General features: G+C 41.0%; 1 protein-coding gene across 1 annotated transcript; it reads left to right on the top strand.

The window, feature by feature from the left end:
- The first annotated feature begins 234 nt into the window (after nucleotides 1-234).
- Nucleotides 235-23,544, top strand: tlr18 (toll-like receptor 18). The gene is made up of 7 exons (XM_044034146.1): nucleotides 235-360; nucleotides 11,296-12,303; nucleotides 13,409-14,591; nucleotides 15,370-15,795; nucleotides 20,282-20,365; nucleotides 21,848-21,997; nucleotides 23,330-23,544. The coding sequence occupies exons 2-7, from the start codon at nucleotides 11,306-11,308 to the stop codon at nucleotides 23,474-23,476; spliced, it is 2,988 nt and encodes a 995-aa protein (XP_043890081.1). The 5' UTR covers nucleotides 235-360; nucleotides 11,296-11,305; the 3' UTR covers nucleotides 23,477-23,544.
- Nucleotides 23,545-24,562: the final 1,018 nt, after the last annotated feature.

The raw sequence follows: 24,562 nt of genomic DNA, 5'->3' as shown, positions 1-24,562 counted from the left end.
CTGGACAGTTCACCAGTGTAATAAAACCAAATAAAACCACTTTTTTTTTTTCCTCGTATGTGTTTGCCTTGAAGTTGTTTTTCAGTAAAGTTCTGATTTAAATAGAAGGTGAAGCTTCTGGGGAGGAGAGAATTCCCACTGATACATTCCACATTCCTGAGCCAGAGAGAGAGAGAGAGAGTGACAGAGGCAGACAGAGACAGGGGGAGGGAGGAGAGAGAGAGAGAAAATAACCAAGCGTAGAGAGTTTGCCACAGGCTAAATCATTTGGTGTTGAGTCACTTCTGACTGAGCGTCAAACAGTGCAGGTTAAAATGTGTTACAAGAAGTCAAGCCGAGGAAAAGGAAACAACATCACAGGTGAGCTGAGGCTGTTTCAAACTTTTTCTTCTGATTTTGAGTTGAAAAATCCTAAAATCTTCTTGTTTCAGGAAACCTTTGGACTATGCAGTGATTTGTGTATATGAGTGTATATGATAAATGATGTTGTTATCGTACAGTATGACATGATGCAGCACTTGAACGGCTGATTCACCTCCGGCCATTACTCGGCTGAAAGAATCTGGCAGACACAGGTGTCGCTGATGACATGAATTACTGGGACGCTCATTAACGTCATCAGCGACACCTGGGCCCTCCCCACTGACACAAGTCATAAAAGGCCGCCAGTCAGAGCTGCATGTCTGTGTGTCTGCATGTCTGTCTGCCCTTCAGTGAGGGATTTTAAAACGTGTTACTGATTCTGCAAGTTTCAGCTCGTCAGGCAGGGCTCACCAGAACTCATGAAATCATAAAAATAAACTGGGGCGATGTAAGAACTCAAATAAGCAGGAAAATAAGTCCTATTGCTTCCTAACTGGGAAGCCTTGTCTAAATGATATCAAAAACAATACAAGGTCACAAAGTGCTTTGACGCACAAGGACAGAAACAAGACAAATTAAAAATAAAGCAGGACAAAGTCAAGTGAGAGCAAATCAGATTGCATATGGCAAGTGTTTAAAGAAGTCTTTTGTAATTTAAGAAAAAAGTCTCCCACAGATAAACAGCCGGCGATATTTCCCTCACAAAAACATCAAACAGAAGACCATTAGCATGTCAGCATGCTCAGTGTTTCCTTGCTGTTGTTCCTGGTGCATGCTCACCCTGGAAATAAATCTACATGTTACTGCCCTGCAACTTAAACAGCAACCATGTGTAAATAATCATTTCAGAAGGATATAGAAGGATATCCTCATGTGGGTTAGTGACCCCGGCCACAGATGGAGCCACATCCGGTGTTCTCCTTGTGTCTTTTGAGCAAAGGTTGTGTCACAGAAGAGGTTCTGTGTTGTGTTTTTGTCGTTTCATACACACACAAACTGTGTGTCCTTGAAAACGCAGATGTAGAAAAACTCCCGTCAGAGTGATGATTTCATCACATCAGCTTTGTGTTGCGCTACGGCATCAGACGGAGCCAAGAACTAGCCAAACCTGAGCTAGTGTTAGCATTGCTAAATTTACTTTTAACGTGCATACATGGTACTGCATGTTTATATACATGTTGTTTGACTGCAGGAACATGTAGTAAGGTTTTGTCTCCCTCTTCTCATTGACCAACAACAGTTCACAGTTGCAGTTATACTGCCACCTGTTGACTTGGCATGTTTCTGACAGCACTTAATGGTGCTGTTTATACCAATATCAGTCCATTTTACACATTTTGTGTCGTTTCGCATAATTTTTAATTTTCTCATTCTCCAACTGTGTAACAAATATTCTCACACAGCTGAAAAGCTGTAGGTATTTATTTTTTATTTTAGCAGTCTGTGTAAAGTAAAGCCTAAAATGCTAGATTTTTGAGTGTGAGATACCGAGATACCAAGATGTCTAGCAATTTTTTACTTTTACTCCACTACATTTCCTCTATCAGAAGTAGAAGAGTTGCTATTATGGTCTGTATTTCTACAGAGCTTTTCTAGTCTTGATAAGCTGCACTTTTCCCCCATTCACACGCTTCAACATGTTTTGCTCAAGGACACATAATTATAGGCTAGCAGAGCCTGGAATTGAACCCACAACCTTCCAGTTGAAACACAACTCACGCTACCACTGAGCCACCATGGCTCAGTCCTTACACATTTGATACTTAAGTACAGTAAATGTCATATACTTTAAGACTTTTACTTAAGTAACTTTATAAAAATGCATTTGTTTTTCCTCAGGGAATTTGAGGTTTGTTCATTTGGTTTGTAAAAAAATACTTAATTGAAGTTATAATGCTATTATTTTACTGGTCCAGCCCTCTTGAGATCAAATTGTGCCGTTTGTGGCCCCCGGATTAAAATGAGTTTGACACCTCTGAGTTATAGTCTTCAAGTTGCCTAATCCCCAAATTTGCATGTTTGAGAAAACCCAAACACGGGGAGAACATGCATGGATGAAGATGTTTTAGGGGAATTACCACATGTGGACAGGATATTTCTTTTTAAAAACTGGGGTAGGAAGACGTTCACCTACTTGTTGACAATGTTTTTAATCTCCATGGAAAGACAAAGTTTCAAACCACCCTGCTCTGTTTTTCAGTCCAGTATCATCACATCAATGTGGTATTTGATGGACTACCTTAAGGAAGCTTTGTGGTTTGATCCACGTATGAGTTATGTGGCAGCAAATATGCAACAAGGGCGCACTGTCCAGAGGTTGTCACACCGAGTGAAATATCCCGAGAAGTCTGGCTTGCTCTCGTCCAATAATGGAAACAAGGGCTGAACAGAATATATGAGAATGATTTGTAGAGTGTGTCTGGCAGTGCCGCCAACAATCAGAAATATTAGTCCTGTCATCCACCGATGATAAACCATACACAACTTCAAAACAGGGAGTTTAAAAATTTCCAAATAAATAAATAAAACTCTTAGAACTTCCCTTGTTGTGCGATAAACAGGTACTTGATTCACGGCGCTGACAGATTTGTTCTTCACGATTCCTCATGAGCCACAGCTCCAATCAATCCATCAATCAAACTTTAATTATGCGGCACTTTTCATATGTGACACAGAAGTGCTTCACAGGATTAAAGAGAAACAACAGGAAGAAAAGAGAGAAGTGAGGCATGATAACAGCGCTCTTTGCCCTGAGGCAGGTTTCAGGCAGGATCACTTCAGTGTTGTTGTTGTTCTTTTGTATTTGAATTTTTTTTTTTAGCGACAATTATCATTATGTTTTTTTAAAAAAAAAGCAATTATAAGGGATTAAGAGCTTTATCCTCGATGACAGTCGTCCCTGAGGCAATCAGCCACCTTCAAATGTGAGCAGCTGTGGCGCGACCACGTTAAAGCTCCATTTAAAGCAGGATCACGAGGCGAGTGGTCGATTGTCGAAATAATGAAAATACTAAATAACATTTTTGGTATCACGGCGCAGACAGACTGCTTTCGTATGCAACAGATGACCCAAGGCAATCTCTCCATCTCTGCAAAGCTCTGCCCATATTGTCACATATTTAATTGACTCACAGATTTCAATAAGCCCGCCCGCTATTTACGGTAAGCTGTCAGCCAACAACGCAGAGATGTTGTACTGTCGGTGTCTGCAGACGTGAATTATAGAATTAAGCACAGGCTGTGCACAGAGGGACTTTTATTCTCTCCACATGGCGCTTCAAATTTAATATAAACACCTTTTTTTTTAGGTTTCTTTGCAGTGTAGGCAGTTGAGAAATGTGAGGCTCTTTCCACCAAAGGGACCTGTATGCAGAGTGGAACAGAGCATCATGAGCCAGATTTTGCAAAGGATTTGTTAACTGAACTCAGACAAGTTGCAGGAATAAAGGATTTAATAGAATTACTCAACAAATCCTGCTACTGTACCTTCAAAAGGGCTGAAGTCAGCAGTAGCTTGGCTGAAGTATAAAATGCTTTGGCTAAAGCTGTTTTTAAAAGGTTAATAGCTGCATGTTTTGAGAGCGAGCAGCAGCTGCTTTCTTGGGGGGATTTTATTTGCTAAGCTGAATCCCCGCTGCTGTTTCAACCTTCTTTTAAATCTCCTTCAAACTGTTTTTTTTTCTTTGCAGTGTTGTTGAACTCCCTCCTTTGCTGGCTTGATTTAAAGAATCGCCTCGAGATAAAAAAAAAAAACTCCCCCGTCTTTTCACTGTTCCTGGAGTGCAGGATTCTCTCAGGACCCTCTCAGTTATTGTGTCTAGGTCCTTGCCTTTGCGGTGTCATTTTAATTTTACTGTTAGTGTGAGTAAAAATACGTAACACGCAAGAGAAGGCTTTGACAAAATAGAACCAATGCGTCTCATCACGTCCCGTCAGCGTCTGCAGTTAAAGTTTTGGTTGCCATCTTTTCACCCTATGTGTGACTATTGTCTTTTCTTCAGTGGTGTATGCTGTAAATGATGCAGTCTTCCTGTTTCCTCCTCAAGCCAACCAGGAAATAAGGTTGCAAAAAAAGAACTCCATTTGAATGGAAGTCAATTTGAAAATCTCGATTTTCTAACGTCAGTAAACATTTTTCCTGAGGAGTTAATGTTCTCTATGAGTCGTTCTTCAATGGCAAATTATGCCACTTGGGTAAATTATGTTCCCGTGCAGAGGAAATATGCCCAAATAAGTGTCTGTGTGACTGACAGCCTGTGTCAGGAAGCAGGTGACGTCTGTGTATTATGAATTATTTCCAAAATGTCAACATCGTGACGACCAAGACCTTCAAGTTCAGATTCCGACGGGTGACGTTCTAACTATATCTATTATGAATGTCAAGATTTAAAAAAAGGGGGGGGGTTTGGAATCCATTTGGAACAACTGACCCAAGTTTTTAAACCCATGAACCACAGAACTGATTCCAGTGTTTTTCACTGAACAGTTATCAGTTAATGTCAAACACATGCACTTTCTGTGGATGGAAACGCACGCAAATACCCGACATAGTTTACAAAATGTCCTATAATGTTACATTGACAAATAACATTTCATTCTACAACATAGTTGTGACACAACAAAGTGTGACATTCTGAAAAGAATTGACTTATGTAGAACTCGGCTCCAGTGAGTGAAAGAACGGTTTTAATTAATGACTTGAAATGAATCACCCAGCTTGCATCATCACTTTGAGCCTCTGTCGTGCGTTAACAAAGCACACACACACTTGTCTTTGAACACATCCAACGACTTCGTGAGCGTGTGTTCATACACTCATATAATACCGAAAACAACACTGACGTCACTGTTTATTGTTTTATTTTGGGAATCAACTTCCTCTCTTCATATGACTTCCCTTGACTTGTCATTAGCTCACATCATGACTTTGTCAGAGGTCACCGAACATGGTGGAAGCACAGAAGCGGAACTGTTACTCATTTGTGCCTGATGTATTATTCTTTATTTTAATGACGGTTTGTGCCACACTGTGCACAGAAGTAGGTGAAGGCTAATCATTTGGACACTGCACATGTTGTTCCCTTTTAGAAGACAATGGTGGGCAATGCTTTTGAACTTCATAAAGCCTTCATTTTACACCATCATTGGACAAATGACATAATGAATATTTCTGATAGTGGATATTTGACTTGTTGTATGCAGCAGGTGAACTATTAGAATTGTAAGGTAAAGTTCTTTTCCCTAATGCCATGTCTGACAAATTTGAAGTACAGTGACAATGATTCTACAAACTCCAATATTGTTGCAGTTTATATACAGAGGCTATACAAATGTGCAATATAGTTATATCCTTTTCGGCACAACCGAGGCAATCTGATGAAGAAAAACAACAACTACTATATAAACACACCTGAGCAAAAATACGTTACAGTTCAAAAGTTCACTTGGCTCGTTTTTTTAAGAACAAAAAGAGAAGAAAAACGCTCTTATTTTGTGACTTCTGCACAATTATTGCTACTTTATATCACCACTGAACATGTGATCTAAAATGAATCATAACTTTGACTCAACAACACATAAGAAGATAGAAAACATATTTTTTAAAAGCCTGAATATGTGACCTAGAAACACCCCCTCCCAGGATGTCCATATAAGGAGTCGTGTATTAGTCCCACCGCTGGAGCTCTAAGGGTTAATAAATATCACAAATACAAGAAACACTTCACTTTTAAATAAATTAAAATCAATCAGTGGTTTAAAAGTGCAAACGAGCTAAAGAGCAGGAGTTGTGAACGCAGGAACAATTTTAAGAACACACGTCTGCTTCAAATTAAATTAGTTCTGTTATTCTGCCGCAGATTAAGATTTCATATTAACCAGGTTGCCAAGGTGTCCACAGCCAATATTTGATTAGGCTAATAATCAATAGTCAGTTAAGCATTAGTAATAAATCCCAAACTGGACATTTGAGGGTGTCCTTATTCTGAGGTCACGGAATCAACTTTTTTCACCAGTTTCTGATGGGCAGATTAAAGGCAACAACAATCCACAGATGAAGTCAACAGTGCATGTAAACAAGAGTGTGATATAAACACATGTGCAGCTGTGTTTCTACGTAGCACGCAATCATTATTAAAGCAGAGCAAAGGGCGCAAGTGAACGTGTCTGCTGCACAGTGGCCTCAGTGCTGCCACGACAGTGTCCACCGTTTGCTACCAACTATTGACTGCTGGGTAAATATCACACACAGCCGTTGGGCTTATTTAATGATGGTCTTTCCTGCCAAATCACAGTGATACTGTGTCAATGATAGGGCCTGGTTTCCATGACGGACACCGGCTTGAAGCTGAGAGTGCAACAGGAGCATTGCTCAGGAGCACAGAACCAGAACCAGCAGCAAAACATTAGGTTTTTATCTTTCAAAACCAGGCGAGACCACATTTGAATGAAATTGTGAAGCAAGGGGTGGATCTCAGAGAGAGAGTGAGGATCATGCATGACGTGCAGTGTGTTAACGAGGTTTCCCTTAAAGTAGAGCACAACTGAATACTGGGAGTTTGTTCATGAGAAGGTGGTGACATAAAAACGTGTCAGTGATTTCTAAAGGTTATTCTTCATTAACTCATTCACAATTACCATTAATTGTCCTCTGTTTAAAGGTAGGGTTGGCGATGTGTTTTCCAACTTCCCTCCGAAGCTACGCCTCCAAAGCAGGAACGGGCTATTTCACTAATTCACTAACTTTCCAGACTTTTCGGTAACCCTAACTTTTTTTTGGAAACTCGTTCAAATGACAACGTGATTCCAAGAAACTTCCAAATGACAATAATAATATATAATATGTAATAATAAAACAACCCTCAAACTCTCCATGGCATCACTTTGCAGCCCTTTGTGGGCGTTCAGTTGTCGCCACCAGCGTTCAAATGCAGCACCGATGCTCACTCTGGTCTTAGATCGCTCTGCATCAGCCTTTTTCTTGGCAGTAGCTTTTCCCCAAAACGTTTGTATCTTTCGTTTGCGACCAAAACCTGTTGTTGTCTTCTGATCATGTGCGATTAGTGCACGCAGAGGGGTTTGATCGATGCAGCACGATCAAATTAATTCGTTCAATATGATTGGATGGGGATTTTACAGGCCTACTATCAGGTTGTGAAGAGGATTTAAAAAAAAATACAATAAAAGGAAATGATTTCCCACTCAACTTTTTGTTTTTCCAGCATTGTGTTTCCATATGGTTGCTCATATTTTATCAGAAACTTGTGATGGCTATTTTCATTTATGTTCAACATATAACCAATATTCAGAGTCAGTTTATTGCTTGACTTTGCAATAATCTACAGCCGAGTATCATTTTAAATCTAGCCGTCAGGTCCATAATTGATCTGGAGAACGATGCATTTGTCGTTACTGGGAAATGTGTTCGCAGGTTTGCTTCATTTCCAGGACACGCTGTTCACAAAGACACAAACAGCCTTTTTCATTCTGGTCGTCAAAGAATGGATTGACCACGTGTCTCTAATGCAAACGTATTAGCGGTGCTGCTTATCTTATATAAAACTCAGGTGTAATCAAAACAACTCCCCATGTGCTGCTGAGGGGATTTCCTATATTTTCCCCTATTCATGGTTTATGAGCTAGACAGCACGTGTGAATCACTGACGTGTGTGTGTGTGTGTGTGTTTACAATGTTTGGGTCATATAGATTGTTATTACAACACTGCAGTTGTGACGACGAGGAAATTAAAAGCCAGAGATGCTACAGAGAGCGAGCGAGAGCTGCAGCATTGGCAGCATATTTGCACACATTCCTTCCACAGATAAGGCTGCACTGTGCACATCGCAGGTTTCACAGGTAAACACAGGAGAAATGACTCACCATGCAAAAATCCCTGCCAGGCACGTTAATGTCAAACCCGATGGAAGTTGGAGGTCAGGAAGACTCGGGGCTCTGTTGACCCGTGTTATCCCCCTTTTCTTTTTTTACCTCTGACGAGGAGATCCTGTCTTTTCACCGTGTGTCAGTTGAGGTGGGTTTGTTTATTTTTCGTCTGCAAACACATTGAACCAATTTGCACCAAAGTTTAACTGAGGATCTTTTTATTTGTTATTTTTTTCCTCGATTTTATACTCGTCTGTCGTCTCGCTGGACTGTCATGTGGGTATTCTAGTTCTTGTTTTCTAAAGATCCATTGTGCAACGTTCAGCTCTGACAGGTGTCAGGAAACAAAATATTATCCACAGACGGTGTAATAGAAAAAAGAACATGCTCTTCTGGTTGCAAAACAAACTCCCATTCAAATCCTCCTGAACCATATCAGTTTTTGAACATTCATCTGCAACCAGGCACCTTCTGGGCGGAACGACCACACCACGACACTTTATTATGCATGATGACAGATGACTGGCAGTTTCTGTTCATGTCATAGTGCAACCAAGTCTTCAACATCAAATAAAAAAGGCATCTTGTGATGTTACAAAACTGGAACTAGTGATTCTTATAAAAGTAATACTTTTACTTTTACCACCTTGTTGTAGCACATTCTTGTTTTTGTTTTGCTGCATGTAAAAGAGAAAAATATGTCACATTTTTAAGAGGTTTAAGGGGATTTTTATGTCGTCAGCTCCTAACACGGCATCATTTTATAACGTATATATTTATAACCTTTCCCGTGAGTCAATATTATTGATGTTCATTTAATCTAGTGTCAGTTTCCAGGAACAGCTGCCCACTTGTTGACCAGATTAAATGGACGAGGAGCAGCAGCATCATGGCTCCTGTTCTCCCTGTTATGTTATATGACCCCGGAAGGAGGATGCAGGCAATGTTAGCTCATACAAACAGTAAAAATATTTATTCAGTGAACTCGTGATGACTCCCTCTGAGGCATTTCTCATCATTCATAGTATTATTTACTGTCTAACACTTAACCTACATGCGCCAGAAGATCTTTGCCGTTTCACTTTTCCATGAGAACTGTTGGATGATTGGATGACGATGTTGTATTTTCATGTATTTATTCCCCACACGACTGTAAGATCTCAAACAATACACTCACCATCACCTGCTACTGCGCTTTTTACGATGACACACTTTCTGGAGGATGTCCAGGCTGTCACAGATCCACTAACACTTCATTTATAATAACCCCATAAACCATAGTAAACAAGGAAAAGAAAAAGGCATTTACAAGACTTGTAGCCGCACAGACATAAATATTTATTTAAGTCGCGTCTCTTCTGGACAAAGAAAAAGAACCAGCCATTGTTTGAGTGGGAGGTCATAAAGTCTGAAGGCTCTTCACGTGAGGTTTGTGACCTCGGACCGTATAAATAAAGACCGAGGAGAGAGGGGGATGTCAAAGTGTCAGCTACCGCGGTGATACGGAGGACACTGGTCTGAAGAGGGTGAGTGTGCCTGTTACAGATCTGCTGATTGTGATTGTGAGGATGAGTCTTGATTCAAACCTCTCTTAGTTTGAACTTTTTAGCTGCTCCTCACGCCTTCAAGGGGCTTTTAAGTTTGTTTTTTGTAGCTTTAGAAGATGTGATAGACTTGGGTTTAGTCAGGGTTAGGTTAAGGTAATGGCTTTGGGACTTTATTGGCGTATTTCCACCTCTACTCACCCAGGCACGGCACAGCACGACACGGCACGGTTTAGGTTGCAGCTCCACTACAAAAAAAGTACCTATTTAACGTGGGCGGAGTAATCACTGGATCCTCACTGGAGCAGGTACTAAAAATGGTACCTGGTACCAGGTTTAGCATCACAAACCTCACGTGAAGAGCCTTCAGACTTTATGACCTCCCACTCAAACAATGGCTGTTTTTTTTTCGTTGTCCAGAAGAGACGCGACTTAAATAAATATTTATGTCTGTGCGGCTACAAGTCTTGTAAATGCCTTTTTCTTTTCCTTGTTTACTATGGTTTATGGGGTTATTATAAATGAAGTGTTAGTCCCAGCATTAGATTTTTTGTATTTTCAGTCAACATAAAATTGATAATAGATAATTAACAGATGTTTACTTTTGCATTTTGTTTGCAGTTTGAAATCTGTCGGATGCGATTGAGAAGAAGACATGAACAAAAAATCAGTTCTATAAATGTTACATTTCCTTGAACGTGAAAGTGAACACAGTGTGGCAGAGATTTACTGTGTGTGATGCATTTGTATCGTCTTTCTATCACGACCGTTCAATTTCACACCGAGGTTGACGTCCATATCACTTCACTTTCCGGCTGTTCAGCCTGCAGCAGAAACGGACAGTTCCATTTCTGTCCTTTTCTTTTTTTTTATCTGAATTCCTCTCTTGTCTCTCGCTGATAGAACAACTTTGCAAGGTTTCTTTTTTTTTTTAAAAAAAGATCACATTTTCTACTTCAAGTAGATTCAAAGATCAGGAATCAGATACCACTTGTTTGAGGTGTTATGTTAAAGAATGATGAGTCAGACAATCGGTCACAGATTGATAGAGAACTGTGTGTCCACAGAGATAATAGACTTATCTTTATATTCATATGTATATTTAAATGCACAATTATTGCAGCAATAAAACAAACGTTAATTACACAAACAAGACGATTGCAATCTAAAACAAGTATCGTCAATGTGTTACTTGCTGCCTACTTTTTAGGCAAAAATGAACTCCAGATGTGCTATTTCACTTTTCACACATTTCAGTTTTTGAAATTGCAAAACTGCCGTGCTTTATCATCTGTGTTCCTCTAAATGGGAAACATCATTTTGAAAATCAACAACATGTTTTATCGAAGAAGAGCTCGCACCTGAGAGCCAGGAAAATGTTTCATGACGTAGATTAGAAGCCTATTTTCCCATAGAACTGAGTTCTTCCTGCGACTGAAATTGTTCAAAAGAGATTTAGAAAGAAAAAACAAAAAGTTGATCTTTCCTCTTATCGTTCTCTTACAGGTCTGTCACAATGATTTGGCAGTTAATCCATATCAGTGCTCTCCTTATTGGAGCACTCATGTCCCCGACTCCATCCTCCTCCTCCACCTCCCCCACCACCACTGACCCACAGGAAGGTCCCTGTCACATCTACGACTCGGGCCGCTCTGCAGACTGTCTGGGCCGGCAGCTCAGCGACGTTCCCTGGAGACAGTTTCCTTCCACACTTGAAGCCGTGGATCTCTCCTACAATAAACTTCGAGCTGTCCACGCTGACGACTTCCTCCGCCTCCCGCGGCTCCGCAGCCTTCAGCTGCAGTTCAACAACATCTCACACGTTGACAGTGATGCCTTCAGAAACAACCCACTGCTGGAGCATCTCAACATCTTCAATAACTCCCTGCAAGAAATCCCTGCCAGAGCTCTGACGCCTCTCACCAATCTAAAACAGCTCTACATGTCCAACAACCTTTATATACATGCCACTCTGAATGAAAGCTTCTCCAAACTTGTCAAGCTCCAGATCCTGTCTATGGGTGGCCCTCTGGTGAAGGGTCTAAGGAAAGCAGATTTTCAGCCCCTGAAGAACATCAGGTTACAGGGATTTGCAATCAAATGCTCGTCCAACCTGAGCTACTATGAGCCAGGAAGTTTAGAGGTCATTCAGACCAAGCAGATGGGTTTTGATATGGCTGTAGACCAGCGACCTGAAGCCCTCGTGCATATGCTGCGCGACCTCGCCAACAAGACCTTCAGTGTCGTCCAGTTCCGCAACCTCTTTGAGTTTACCTACTACGTGGGCAAGGAGGACATTTTCCAGGGTTTAAGAGACATCAAAGCCTATCAACTCATCTTCCACAGAGGTAAATACAACGAAAACCTCCTGAGGATGGCTTTAACCAACTTACAAGTCACTCCGACCAGAAGACTGAGACTTCAGTACATTGACTTTGCTCGTTCCCCCACGTTTGTCGACATCGGAGCAGGATCCAGCATCACAGACCTGGCACTGGATCAGCTGGATCTTTGGTGAGTATTCACGTAGGGCATCATTAACCCATTTTAAATCCATAATCAGAATAAGAATCAGAAGTGACTTTATTGCCATTGCATTACAAAATTAAAATTGTTACTCTTTGGTGCAAACACAGGACATTTGAATAGTACTGATAATAAAACGTGCACTAGTTTGAATGCTCGTTACACAATTTACTAGCAGTTTTTGCTATGTTAATATTGCAATCAACATATGATGTCAGCTGGTTACATTTACCAAAAAAAGTTGACTAATTCGGGTGTAATAATGAACACCATAGTCACAGAAATGAACAAAAAAGCAAGTATTTTCTATCATAACATCTGGTTTCTTTTATTAGGGCCACAAATTAATAGTTTTAGAAACAAAATTTAAAAAATAAAGCCAGAATTCTGACTTTAATCTCAGAAGTCGGGCTGTTTTTCTTTTTTTTTTTTTACATTTGGCCCTCATCCTCCTATGTACTTCCAAGCTTCTTGATCCCCAGAGCAAAGATACTGAGTGAAATAGAAAATGTATTTTTTCTTCTGTTGGCATCATCCGTTATTAATCACTGCACGTAGAGCTGAGCATATACTGAGCTCCGTTTCCTGTCAGTGCAAGGAGTTTTATTGGAATATTGACTTGTTGTTGCATACTCTTCAAATATCATAATACAAACCAAATAATTTAAATCTTTCAATTTAATATACATATTTTTTTTGTCAAAATAAGGAAACACAGTAAAATTTAACTATTGATTTTAAAAATGACACAGAAATTGCTCATTTTGAGGGTATAGCTTGGTTTCCAATAAAATGTTTTGCAAATTTTAATCAAATTATTTTAGAATTTGGTTGAGGAAAAAAAAATAAAAGCATCAACTTTCATCCACTGAATCCATTTCCCTTGCACTTATTCACATTTACCTTTTTTAAATGATACATCAGCTTTTCCTCCTCCCTCAACCATAATACTTATTGCATGTCTTTTTTTTTTCAAACCTTCTGTGTTCCCATGTAAGTTTTCTAATGCAAATGACCTGATTTTGTGACTTTCAATGACAAAAAGCAAGATTCTTATTTGCACAGAGAGCGCTGACAAGTTCTTCTCCTGCAGGTACATCAGCAATCCCGATGTGCTGCGATTTGACTGGCGTTTCACCTGGTTGAAGAAAATTAAACAGCTGTCCATTCAGTATGTGTACTTCAACTCGGTGCCGTGCGATTCCTGGGTCGAGATGGAGGGCGTGGAGTTTCTGGATGTTTCCAACAACCGACTGCAGAACGACTACCTCTTCAACCAGCGCTGCGACTACAAGGGCACCATGCCCAATCTCCACACCTTCAACCTAAGCACCAATGAACTGACGAGCCTGAAGGACTTGTCGTCGCTGACGCGGGAGTTCAAGCGCTTGCAGGTGTTGGACGTTAGCGACAACAGCCTCGGATCTGCCCACGACAGCCGCGACTGTGTTTGGCAGCCGAATATCTCTCGTCTTATCGCTCACCACAATCACTTTGTCAGTGAAGCCCTCCGCTGTTTGCCCACCACGGTGCACTACTTGGACCTGTCCTACTGTGACCTGGACCAGCTGGACATGGCGTACTTTGAGGACGCGATCCATCTGAAGGAGCTCCTGCTCACTGGGAATAAAATCAAGTTCATCCCGTCCAAATGGACGAGTCCAACACTGCAGACGCTGGCTTTGGATGGGAATTCGTTTGGCCTCATTAGTAAGGAGACCTTCCATGGTATGCCCAAGCTGTCTCGCTTAACAGCCGGGAATAATCCTTACCATTGCACTTGCGAGCTTCACGCCTTTGTCCAGGACACACTTTCAAAAGGAAAGGTCGACTTAACCGACTGGCCTTGGAACTACAGGTGCTATCACCCGGAGGCCTTCCTCAACACGTTTGTCTCCAAGTACCTCCCAGGTGAAGTGGCCTGCGATATCCGGCTAGTCATCGTCATTTGTGTTGCGACCACGACGGCAGTGATCCTGATACTGATGTTGATCTGCTATATTTTTGACCTTCCGTGGTACACGAAGGCCACCTATCAGATCATCAGGGCCAAATACAGAGCTCACAAGGAAAAGGCGGCTGGGGAATCGGGGACTTATACCTACCACGCGTTCATATCCTACAGCCACTGTGATGCAGACTGGGTGAGGGATCAGCTCCTGCCCTGTTTGGAGAACAACAGGAACCCGTACCGCCTGTGCATTCACGAGAGAGACTTCATGCCCGGAAGGTGGATCATCGACAACATCATTGAGAACATCGAAAACAGCCGCAAGGTACTGAAGTGTTGTTTTTAATAGTTTAACTTATTGAATCTTTATTGACGCGTCGTTTGTCATTCCAACGAGCGACAGCTTGATCGATGGCTGACCAGCTTGCTTGTAATTCCATCTCTTCAGTGCAGTGGATTTCTGTAGGTTTATATATTTTAAAACTTTACATATTTTCAACAGCAAAAGCAAAACTTTGTTTTCTTAGGTACTTCATGCCCAGTGCTTACTATGGCACCGTTTTAAGATGCTTGACAGATGGTTTCTTTTTAAATAAAAGGGCTTTTTGTGTAACTGCTCTGTTTTGATAGTGGTTTACAGCATCATATAAGCACCAGATTTAATTGCAGCTCGCAGCCCTTGGCTGTGCGTCAACCCTCTCTCTCCCAATTTCAATTTGCTTATGCTTAATGGTAATAATGCCAACAATATTGTGTATACCCAAAGCAGTTGTAGCTATTATGTCAAATAAATGAAGGAAGGACTGTTTATTGTCATTATACAACCGACATTGGTTGATCTGTGCCACCACAATGGACCAACCTGACCAAATGCAAAATACCAAAGTGCAATTTTAACCATTCATACATCCATCCATCTTCTACCACTTTATTCTCCACCAATGGTCAATTTAGAGTGTCCAATTTGCCTAATCCCAATATTGCATGTTTTTGGACGATGGGAGGAAGCCAGAGAACCCAGAGCAAACCCACACACACACGGGGACAACATGCAAACTCCATGCAGCCAATTTGAACCAATTCTTCTTTATTTCCATCCTCAGGTAATATTTGTCCTCTCCCGGAACTTTGTCAACAGCGAGTGGTGCAACTACGAGTTGTACTTCGCCCAGCAGAGGTCCATGGGAAAGACGTTCAGTGACGTCATCCTCATTGTGAAGGAGACCATTGACCCCAGGTCGCTGCCCAGCAAGTACTGCAAACTGAAGAAGATGCTGAGCACCAAGACGTACCTGGAGTGGCCACAGCAGGCCAATCAGCAGGCGTTCTTCTGGGAGCAGCTGAAGAGCGTTCTGGGCAAACCCACGATGACCCGAGAGAGGGGGCAGAGCGTCAAGAGCAGAACGTCGTCTGCGGGCGGCGTTTCTGTGATCGGACAGCCGCAGTATCAAGGTCCAAATGGAGTTAACTGTGACGCAGGCCAAGAGGCAGAAATCAAAAGTGTTAAAAGGAATGACAGAGAGATACCTGTGATGGCATTTTGACCACCGGTGCAAAGTTAAATTCAACTAAAGTTAAGGGGTTGTGGCTGAATGACCAAGTCCTCTGTCAAAAGCTTGACGTGCAAGTCTGGCTCGAATGTTAAAATCCCGGCTGCTTGCACTCTTATGGTTGGTGTATGATTGTGAATTTAAATGTAAACAACAATACAGACAGGTTTATGTTCCAAAAAAAAAATCGTGAAAACCTTGAAATCATTTGCAATATCTCCAGATTTTGCAAGATTCTTCAGACAGGTGTCGTTGTTTTGCTCCGTTTTCAGACGAAGGACGGAGAAAACAAATAACGTCACATAAATTCTGCGCCACAAAGACCAAACAGAAGCAGAATGATCACTAAACAGCAGCAACATTTTAAGTATGTATCTCAGATTAATTCCTCTTTCACACAAGTTTACATGTAGTGGTTAGAGCCCAGGTTTGCAACCCAGTCAGGCTTTGTACATGGTGTTTGCATGTTTTCCTGTGTGTGTGTGTGTGGGGTTTCTCCGGGTTCCCCCATTTCTTCCCACAGTCCAAAAACATGCAGCGGTTAATTGAACACTAAATTGACCGTGGGTCTGAACATGAGAGTGAATGGTTGTTTGTCTGTGTGTTGGCCCTGCGATGGACCTGTGGCTCCTCATGCGGAGGATAAAGCAGTAGAAAAATAGACGGACGGATGGATTGATGGTCCCCAAGTAAAGCTCAAGTTACTGCGCTCAAGTTACCTTTTGTGTGTGTGTGGCGAGTGCCAAGCTGTGAGCAAAAGCCAGTGTCTCATTAAGATGACAGAATACAACACGATCAGTAGCCTGCCCGTGCCGTTCTGTCACATTATCCCCTCCAGTGCCAGGGCTCATGCCCTCTGTTCTGCTTTTCCCTCTCAGCGTCCGAGGCCGGCTGCCCCTTTGACAGGCGTTGAAAGGCCCCAAACTCGCCGGCTGAAATGAGACTCCCCCCCCCGTTGCACTCTGGATAACAAGTTAGGTGTCAGGAGGATGTGTTGACAGGTACCATAAAAGGATCTCTCTCTGTCTCAGGCTCTCTCTCCCTATTACACTACTAAATCTCTGAGGCATTAGACCATCAGTTCTCCCAACTCTCATATCTCACAGCTGAGTCAAAGGTCACGCAGGCTGTATGATACCTATAGTCTGTCCGAAAACAATTTCTAAACCCATCAGGGCAAAAAACAGAGGGAATAAATAGTGAATCTTGGCAGATTATTGGATTTCAGCAGTTCACGCTGGCCCGTGAGAATTGGCAGTGCGTCGTGATGAAAAGCTGAACGTTTAAAGAGAAAGTGAGGACTTGTGATTCTCCCGCTTGGATCTTGTTTGCGTCGCGTGTGCTAATGAACTCAGAGTGGCTCCCCGCGGGCCCCGCGCGTGTTTCGAGCGGACACGTCGTGAATTAAAACGATCACGTCGTCATTGTGATCTCGTCCTGCCGTCTGTCTTGGAGCAAAGGCAGCCGAGGGATTTGGAGTTTGGAATTTATTTGATGCTGTGAGGAAGGGAAAAAGAACAGGAAGTCATGCAAAATAAAGCAGAATTTGAGGCTTAATTTGGACAGGGAGGCAACTACCTTTTATAAAAAATATGACATATAACTCTAAATCTATCTGTAATAGTAACTTTGCCTTATTTCAGCAGCAATTATTAAAACTTACAGTATACTGTATACAGAGGCTACAGGAAATCCAACAAATACTCAAAATCCTTAAAATAGGGTTCAATTTGTACATTTTGGAAATATGTCACAGTTCAAATTTCACTCGGCTCGTTTTTAGGAACAAAAAGAAAAGAAACACACGTCTATTTTGTGACTTCTGCACAGTTCTTGCCACTTTATGTCACGAGTAAAAAAATGAATCCTAACTTACACATAAGAAGACTGAATATGTGACCTATTAACACACACCCGCAGGATGTCCATATAAGGAGCGGTGTTATTATTCCCACGGGTGCACCTGCGGCACAGATCCGTGCTGCGCGAGCACTGAGGTGTTAAGTTCCCTGACAAATGCATCCTCATTACATGTTGTAAAAGACGTATTTTCTCTCTTGATTATATTTGAATTTGACCTTGTGCTCTTGTTTTACCGGCGTCCTTATTAGTGCCACGATTCCATCACTCTATTCTATCATGAGCAATATGTGCAGTCATCTGCAGAGTGTGCAAACGGCCTGTAGATGACACCCTTGAACTGCATGTTCTTTGATGGACGTTGACATTAATGCACAAAGAGGGTGGCGGATGGATGTGTGTGTGTGTGTGTGTGTGTTGCACAAAATCAGTAGATAATTGATGCAACTTCACAGACTCCTGAAGGTTTTTCTGAAGCTTAGAGAAAAAAAAAAATGTGAAAAAAGGTGAAGCGGGTGAGGCTGCACGAACCCTCGCATGAATATTGTGTGAATAATATATAATGTAAAGCATGCTGGCATGGGATCTAAAAGTTGTAATTGTTTTGTAAAGATTTCCAGATGATTCTATGTATTTTTATACACTGTAAATATGCAGAATGTCTCTTTATTACTTCGTAAAATGCTGGAACGCATTTTTTGTGATGAAATAAAATGTTTTTAAAATACTGTATTTCACATGTGCACATCTCTAAACACCGGCAGTTGGAGAACTATGGTTGCTATGGTTTCACAGATGAGGAGGAGCCTCTCACGCCGTCACATCAAAGACACCGCTCCGTCGTAAAGTATTCATACTGATATCTGTCAAAAGTGAGAATAGAGCATATGTCTGTTCTGAGGACAGGCGTCGCGTTTGTCAGATGCTGAATTCAGGAACATTCACATCTCGTTTGTTTTAAAGCACATTTCTGCAAACCCAAATTCGATTATTTCCTCACATGTTAGAGAGTGAAGTGAAGTGTGTCTGCTCTGATCGACATATCCTTCAATAACAGAAGTAAATGAAATGTAAGACTTAGGACTGGCACTAAATTGCTCTCATGTTCAAGAGAAAATAATCCACAGTGGCATTTCTCTTCGACATCCTCTTCCCTTTCAACTCCAGTGCTTTTTTTTTAACGGATAAAAAGAGCTTTTATAGCTGCAAACACTGTCATTTGGCAGCCCACGTGCTACGAGCTGCATTATTGGATGGTTGGCGGTGGTTGGCAGAGTTTGTGGGCTGCAAATGAACATTTTAAGTGTAAACAAACTGTCAGTACGTCGTTATAAATAGTGTTTTTTTTTCACCTTTTCAATGCTTTTACTTCTAAAACTCTATAACGGTACACAACTACAGTAAATGTCATATACTTTGAAGACTTTTACACACGTAATATTGCACTTTTGTTGCGTATCTACTGCACGTGAAGAGCAATTTCAGCCAATGACCTCAGCTGCTGTGACCTTATTCTCCCCCACTTTTACACCAGAGTTAAATATCAGTGACGTTAAACCATAAAGCAGGTACACGCATCCATAAGAACCTTCACTTTGGCCACATGAAGGAACCCGATGGACATGATTTACATTGAGCCAACAGGATCATTTCATTTGACTGCACTTTATTTGCATGATGAATCATCCACACGTAATCATTGCAAATGATGTTGGACTGGAGTACCTGCAATAAGTGAGGTAAAAAGAATTTAAAAGAAAAGAGGAACGAGATCCAACTTTCTTTTTTATTGTAGAGAATATAGCAGGGTGAAACTGTTGAAAAATCACAAAAAAGTTATGTTATTTTTCCTGAAAACAGGCAAAACATTTGGTCTTTCATCGTTTTCAGTTAAAGGTCCAAAGATCTGCAATAATATTCCTCTAGAAATAAATTTTAAATTTTAAATTTCTAACTTTTTGAGTTTAAAGCAACATAACACTTTAACTTTAACACGCATGCTGCATTACCGTAAATTACGCGACGGTAATTCGGGAAACATTCAGACAGTTTCTGAAAAGCTGAGAAGTTGCACGTCAAAGCCAAAGTGCGGTTATTACGGTAATTTCACTGGCGCTGTTGCAGGAAGCCAGAGAATCAACGTCTTTGTCGTCAGAAATGGAAAAAGTCTGTGCATAGTTTCCAGTTTTTGGCCTGTTTTTGGACATTGAGATAAAAATTCAAACAAATGTTATTTTAAAATATGTCTCATAATGTTCAAATTTCAAATTTCCAGGCTACATCCAGCCTCACTGTCACACCTGATGATCAGCTGATCAGCGTCACCTGTGCTTTTCCAAATAAACCAAACACACAATTCAACTTCATGTTTCACCATAAACGGCAACGGTTCCTATAACTTTACAGCTCCACTGTTTGAGCTCATGTCTTGTGAGGCTGATTGGGCCACAGGCTCCGCCCCCTCATCCTCTGTGTCCTTTGCATTTGGTCACTGTTTGTTGACCAGGTTCAATTTACTGCATTTTCTGTGTGTGCATACAGGGCTGAAATAGCAGGTGTTGTCCAGAGGGAGGCGCTTATCTGATTGTGATGAATGTGCACTCAGGTGAGAGGAGCACATATAAGTGATGAGAGGAGAAGCGAGCTGGAGTCACTTCCTGCTGCTCTTGTTAGCGTCACACCTGTCCAGGTGAGTGTCCCTGCGGTCTTCCTCTCCTCTGCTCTGCTCTGTGTTGTTTTCTGGCCATGAATGTGTTTTCAATTTAGTTTTTAAGGCTCTGCTGCTCTTAATTCTGCGCCTGACATTCATTTAATTAGCTGCCAGGAATAAATTATTAAGAGCAATTAACAGAGACTAATCAGGTGGGGGGGGGGATGTGGGTCCCGGAGTGGTTGTGTATGTGGATTGTTGACACTCTGGGTTAAGGACACGCTGCTGCTGTGCATCGCTGATTCAAATCAATGGACGTGAGTTACGTGTAAATGAAGGATGAAGTGAATGTTAAGATTCTCGCGTAACCCTTATGGAAGCCACAGCCGCTGCAGCACATGTGCAGGGCCGGCTCGAGACTTTATAGGGTCCTAAGCTGAGTTTTATTGGAAATAGCAGTGTTGTAATGTAACAAAGTACAAATACTTTGTAGCAACTTTTACTTTTACTCCACTACATTGATACAGAAATGACTCATGTCTTGGAGGAGGGCCACATGTGGCCCGCAGGCCGCACATTTGACACTGCTGCCTTTAGTGGGTAGTGGATAACCACTTTAATAACTTGTTTCTTTAAATATATCTTGGGATCTCTAGATTTCTTTAATATGTTTAAAATTGTTTTTTTTTCTTCACACACATCATTTTGTGATCTGCTCATTCATTTAAATGCACCTCACTTGCAATGTTCCAGTTCGTCTTCTGGATTTCCGTTTCTGTGGCAGCAAACTTGAACGTCCTCGGTTTGAGGACAGAACTTTGCGGATAATGTGTGGAGGTTTAGGAAATGCTGATCCCTGGACAACCAGTTATATGTGTCATATGGATAAATAAACATGTACATGATAAAAAAGACAAATGGTGCCGTGTCTGAAAGTAGGACATGGTTAAATATATCCATATAATATATAAAGGATAAATGGTTTAGTTGCTATATTCTGCATTTTACAATTAATAATTAAATGAATATTACTTAAAAATAACACCAGATTTGGCTGCAGTTCGAGTGATGAGCTCTCATTGAGAACTATGTGTTGGAACGATGCCTTTAATTCTCGTCACTTCAGAAATGTTTATGGGGCCTAATTATGAAAAGGTTTATTTCTCCTGGGGACCAAGTTGACCTACAGCGTCCCTGCAGGGGGTCCACAGTCCTTTTGTCCTCCACAGGTTCATGAACCCGTCGTAGCCTCTCGGGTGTCCGATGGTGACGGATTAACGTCTAACTGGCTGCTCTCTGTATCACTGTGCCTGCTCTTGGTTATGAATGTTCTTGTTTGGGGGGGAAAAAAAGCAGTCGATCATGTCCCTAAAACTGTTTTTATAGGTGCATCCAAGGTGCTTTTATCTTTTAAAATCAGTTGTTGACGACACACTTCATATCTGTCTGAGAAAACATCTCATTCTTGATTTGTCACTTTCAAAATTTACTTTACCTACTTTTGTTTTTATTCAACTGCAGGACTGGAAAATGTTGCCCCCACTGCAAGAATCAATGGCGCTGATGATCCGGGTGTTCCACTCCTACTCAGGAAAAGAGGGCGACAAGTACAAGCTGAACAAGGGGGAGCTGAAGATGCTGCTGAACGAAGAACTCTCCGACTTCATAGCGGTGAGTATGTCGCCCAACCCTCACACGTCACACACGCGTGCACTCTCACTGGCTTCCTGTGACAATAAAACACACAATGAAACAATAAAATAGTGTAGAAAGTATAAAAACGACACCAATGAACAAGTCGTACAATAAAACGATGAGAACGATAAAAAAACCAACGTCTCTTACTGGGTTGAAAGCCCACGAGTAAAAATGGGTTTTTAAAAGTGCACAGGTAAGGGGGCGTGTCTAACATGCTGCACCGAGCGACAAAAGAAACTGTCCTCTGAGCTTCTGCCTATATTTGGGTATCTGTAGGAGGAGCTGACCCCAGAGTAAGGCGGGGCTAGGACCATTTTAGGATTTGAAAACAAATGAAATCATTTCCCCCGCTCGTGCTCGAGCTGGAGCTGGAGACACAAGAGGGGACGTCTCACTGACTCCAGAATAAGTGCGTTGCAGTAATCCAGGCGTGGATTACTGTCTCAAAGTGCTGTGTTGAAAGGATATGTATATTTTATCTTAACTTGTTAAATAGGGGAAAAAAAGCCAGACTTCACAACATCCCCCAATGTGACGATCCAATTTAGAATGACTGTCATTTTAAAAACCAGAGTTGTGACTGCAGGCTTAACATGCAGTTTTCAAAGGGTCAACGGGATAGATTTCAAAATCTTACTCCTCGTCTGCACGTCCTAGACGTATGTATTAGTTCCCTGTGAAGTGAAGCAGCGTCTGCACACTGTCCGCTCAATTAAATCAGGCCTGAAAACAACATCATTATTATTATTATTATTATTATTATTATTATACTGCATTTTTTTTTCTTAAATAATCATCTTAGTGATCAATTTGTTCTTGTCTTGGCAAATCACACTTTAATCTCTCTTGCTTTTATCCTATGCCATTGTAAAGCACTGTGTATGGATAGTGCTACACATAAACCTGCCTTGCCTTTTAAAATAAAACCAAAACTGTTTGTGCAGCTTAAAATGTGAAGTCTTTTTTTTTTGTGTGATCCTCCCCCACAAACCGTGGCATGACCCCTGAACTTGGATCTGGCTCCTGAAAGGTCGACCAGGGCCAGGTCTGGATCTGAAAAAAGTCAACTATCTTATCTATCAACCAAAAATCTTCAGTTTTATTCATTTGCTTTTGTTATAGAGAGCTACGGAACGAGAACATATATTCACATTTTGGAAGCAGGAAAAATCAGTGAGCTGATTAGTCGTTGCAGCCTTAATTAAAACTGTTGCTTAGCAGAGACAAACACCCACATCAAGTGTGTTGTTTGTTTCCTGTGTTCTGTTTTTGTTTTCTTTGTCAGCTTATACTTTTGGTTTTCAGGCCAGCAATGACCCTGCCAAGGTGGAGAAGATCATGAACGACCTGGACGGAAACCAGGACGGCGAAGTGGACTTCCCGGAGTTTGTCTTCATGGTGGCCTTACTGACCGTCGCCTGCAATGAATTCTTTGAAGAAAAAAAGGAATGATGCATCAACTGAATGCAGCACCTGTTATGTTTTCAGTCTTCAATAAATAAGACAAAGGTGTCTCCCTATTTTCTCACGTCTGTTCATTTCTTGGAACGAGCTTTGGTGCTTAAAGTCTGTGAGGTGCATCCTACATGTGAAGTGGTCTCTTCAGGGGAGCTCTTGAGTTTGAAAAGAACCTTGAGCACCACCTAGTGTCCAAGGAAAATAGACACCACTTTTTTTCATATACATATATATATATATATATATATATATATATATATATATATATATATATATATATATATATATATATATATATATATATATATATATATATATGTGTATATGTATGTATATATATATATATATATGTGTGTGTGTGTATATATATAATATAAAGTGCTTTGCTAAAGTGTAAACATTTGTGTAAATGGTCAAAACAAATCTAAATAAGTCAAAATGCAAATAAATGGACAGATAAAGCTGTTAGAATTTGATTAAAATCTTGCTAATGAGGAAAAATAAGAAACTAAAATGATTCAATGGATGAAAATACATGACTTCAGTTCAGCAGATTGTGATTGTCTTTATTATATAACCAGGAATAAAATAAATTCAGATTAAAAATCTCTTTTGCATATACTGTAGGTGATGGCACAGATAAAACCATCCAGTCATACAGCATATTGTAAAAAAAACTAAGTTCACACTAACACAGGGAGAACATGCGGGAATGGACCCAGTATCTTCTTGCTGTGAAGCAACAGTACCAACCACTACACCACCGCGTGAGCAGGTGGCTTTATGTAAGCAGTGACTTTGGAAATGAAAACGCCGTCTTAACGTAAATACCCTTTTAATTAATCCTTCAAAGTCGAAATAATGACATGGTACGAGCTCCGCCGCTCAGTCTGAAACCAGACGAGACGCAAATCGACTCGGCAGGAGTTCACAACGTGGCCCCAGCAAGTTGTTTTTTTTATGTAGAAAGTTGAATAAACTGCCCACAACGTGCATATCTGTGTGTCTGCTTATCGTAATTATTATTTCACACTGGACCTTTAAGATACCGTACATTTAAGGAGGTGTAGAGTTTACCAA

Source organism: Solea senegalensis, linkage group LG9 (genome assembly GCF_019176455.1).
Source record: "Solea senegalensis isolate Sse05_10M linkage group LG9, IFAPA_SoseM_1, whole genome shotgun sequence".
NCBI lineage: Eukaryota > Metazoa > Chordata > Actinopteri > Pleuronectiformes > Soleidae > Solea > Solea senegalensis.
Note: the sequence above shows the minus strand (reverse complement) of the source record. Positions and strands in the feature narration are given on the sequence as shown.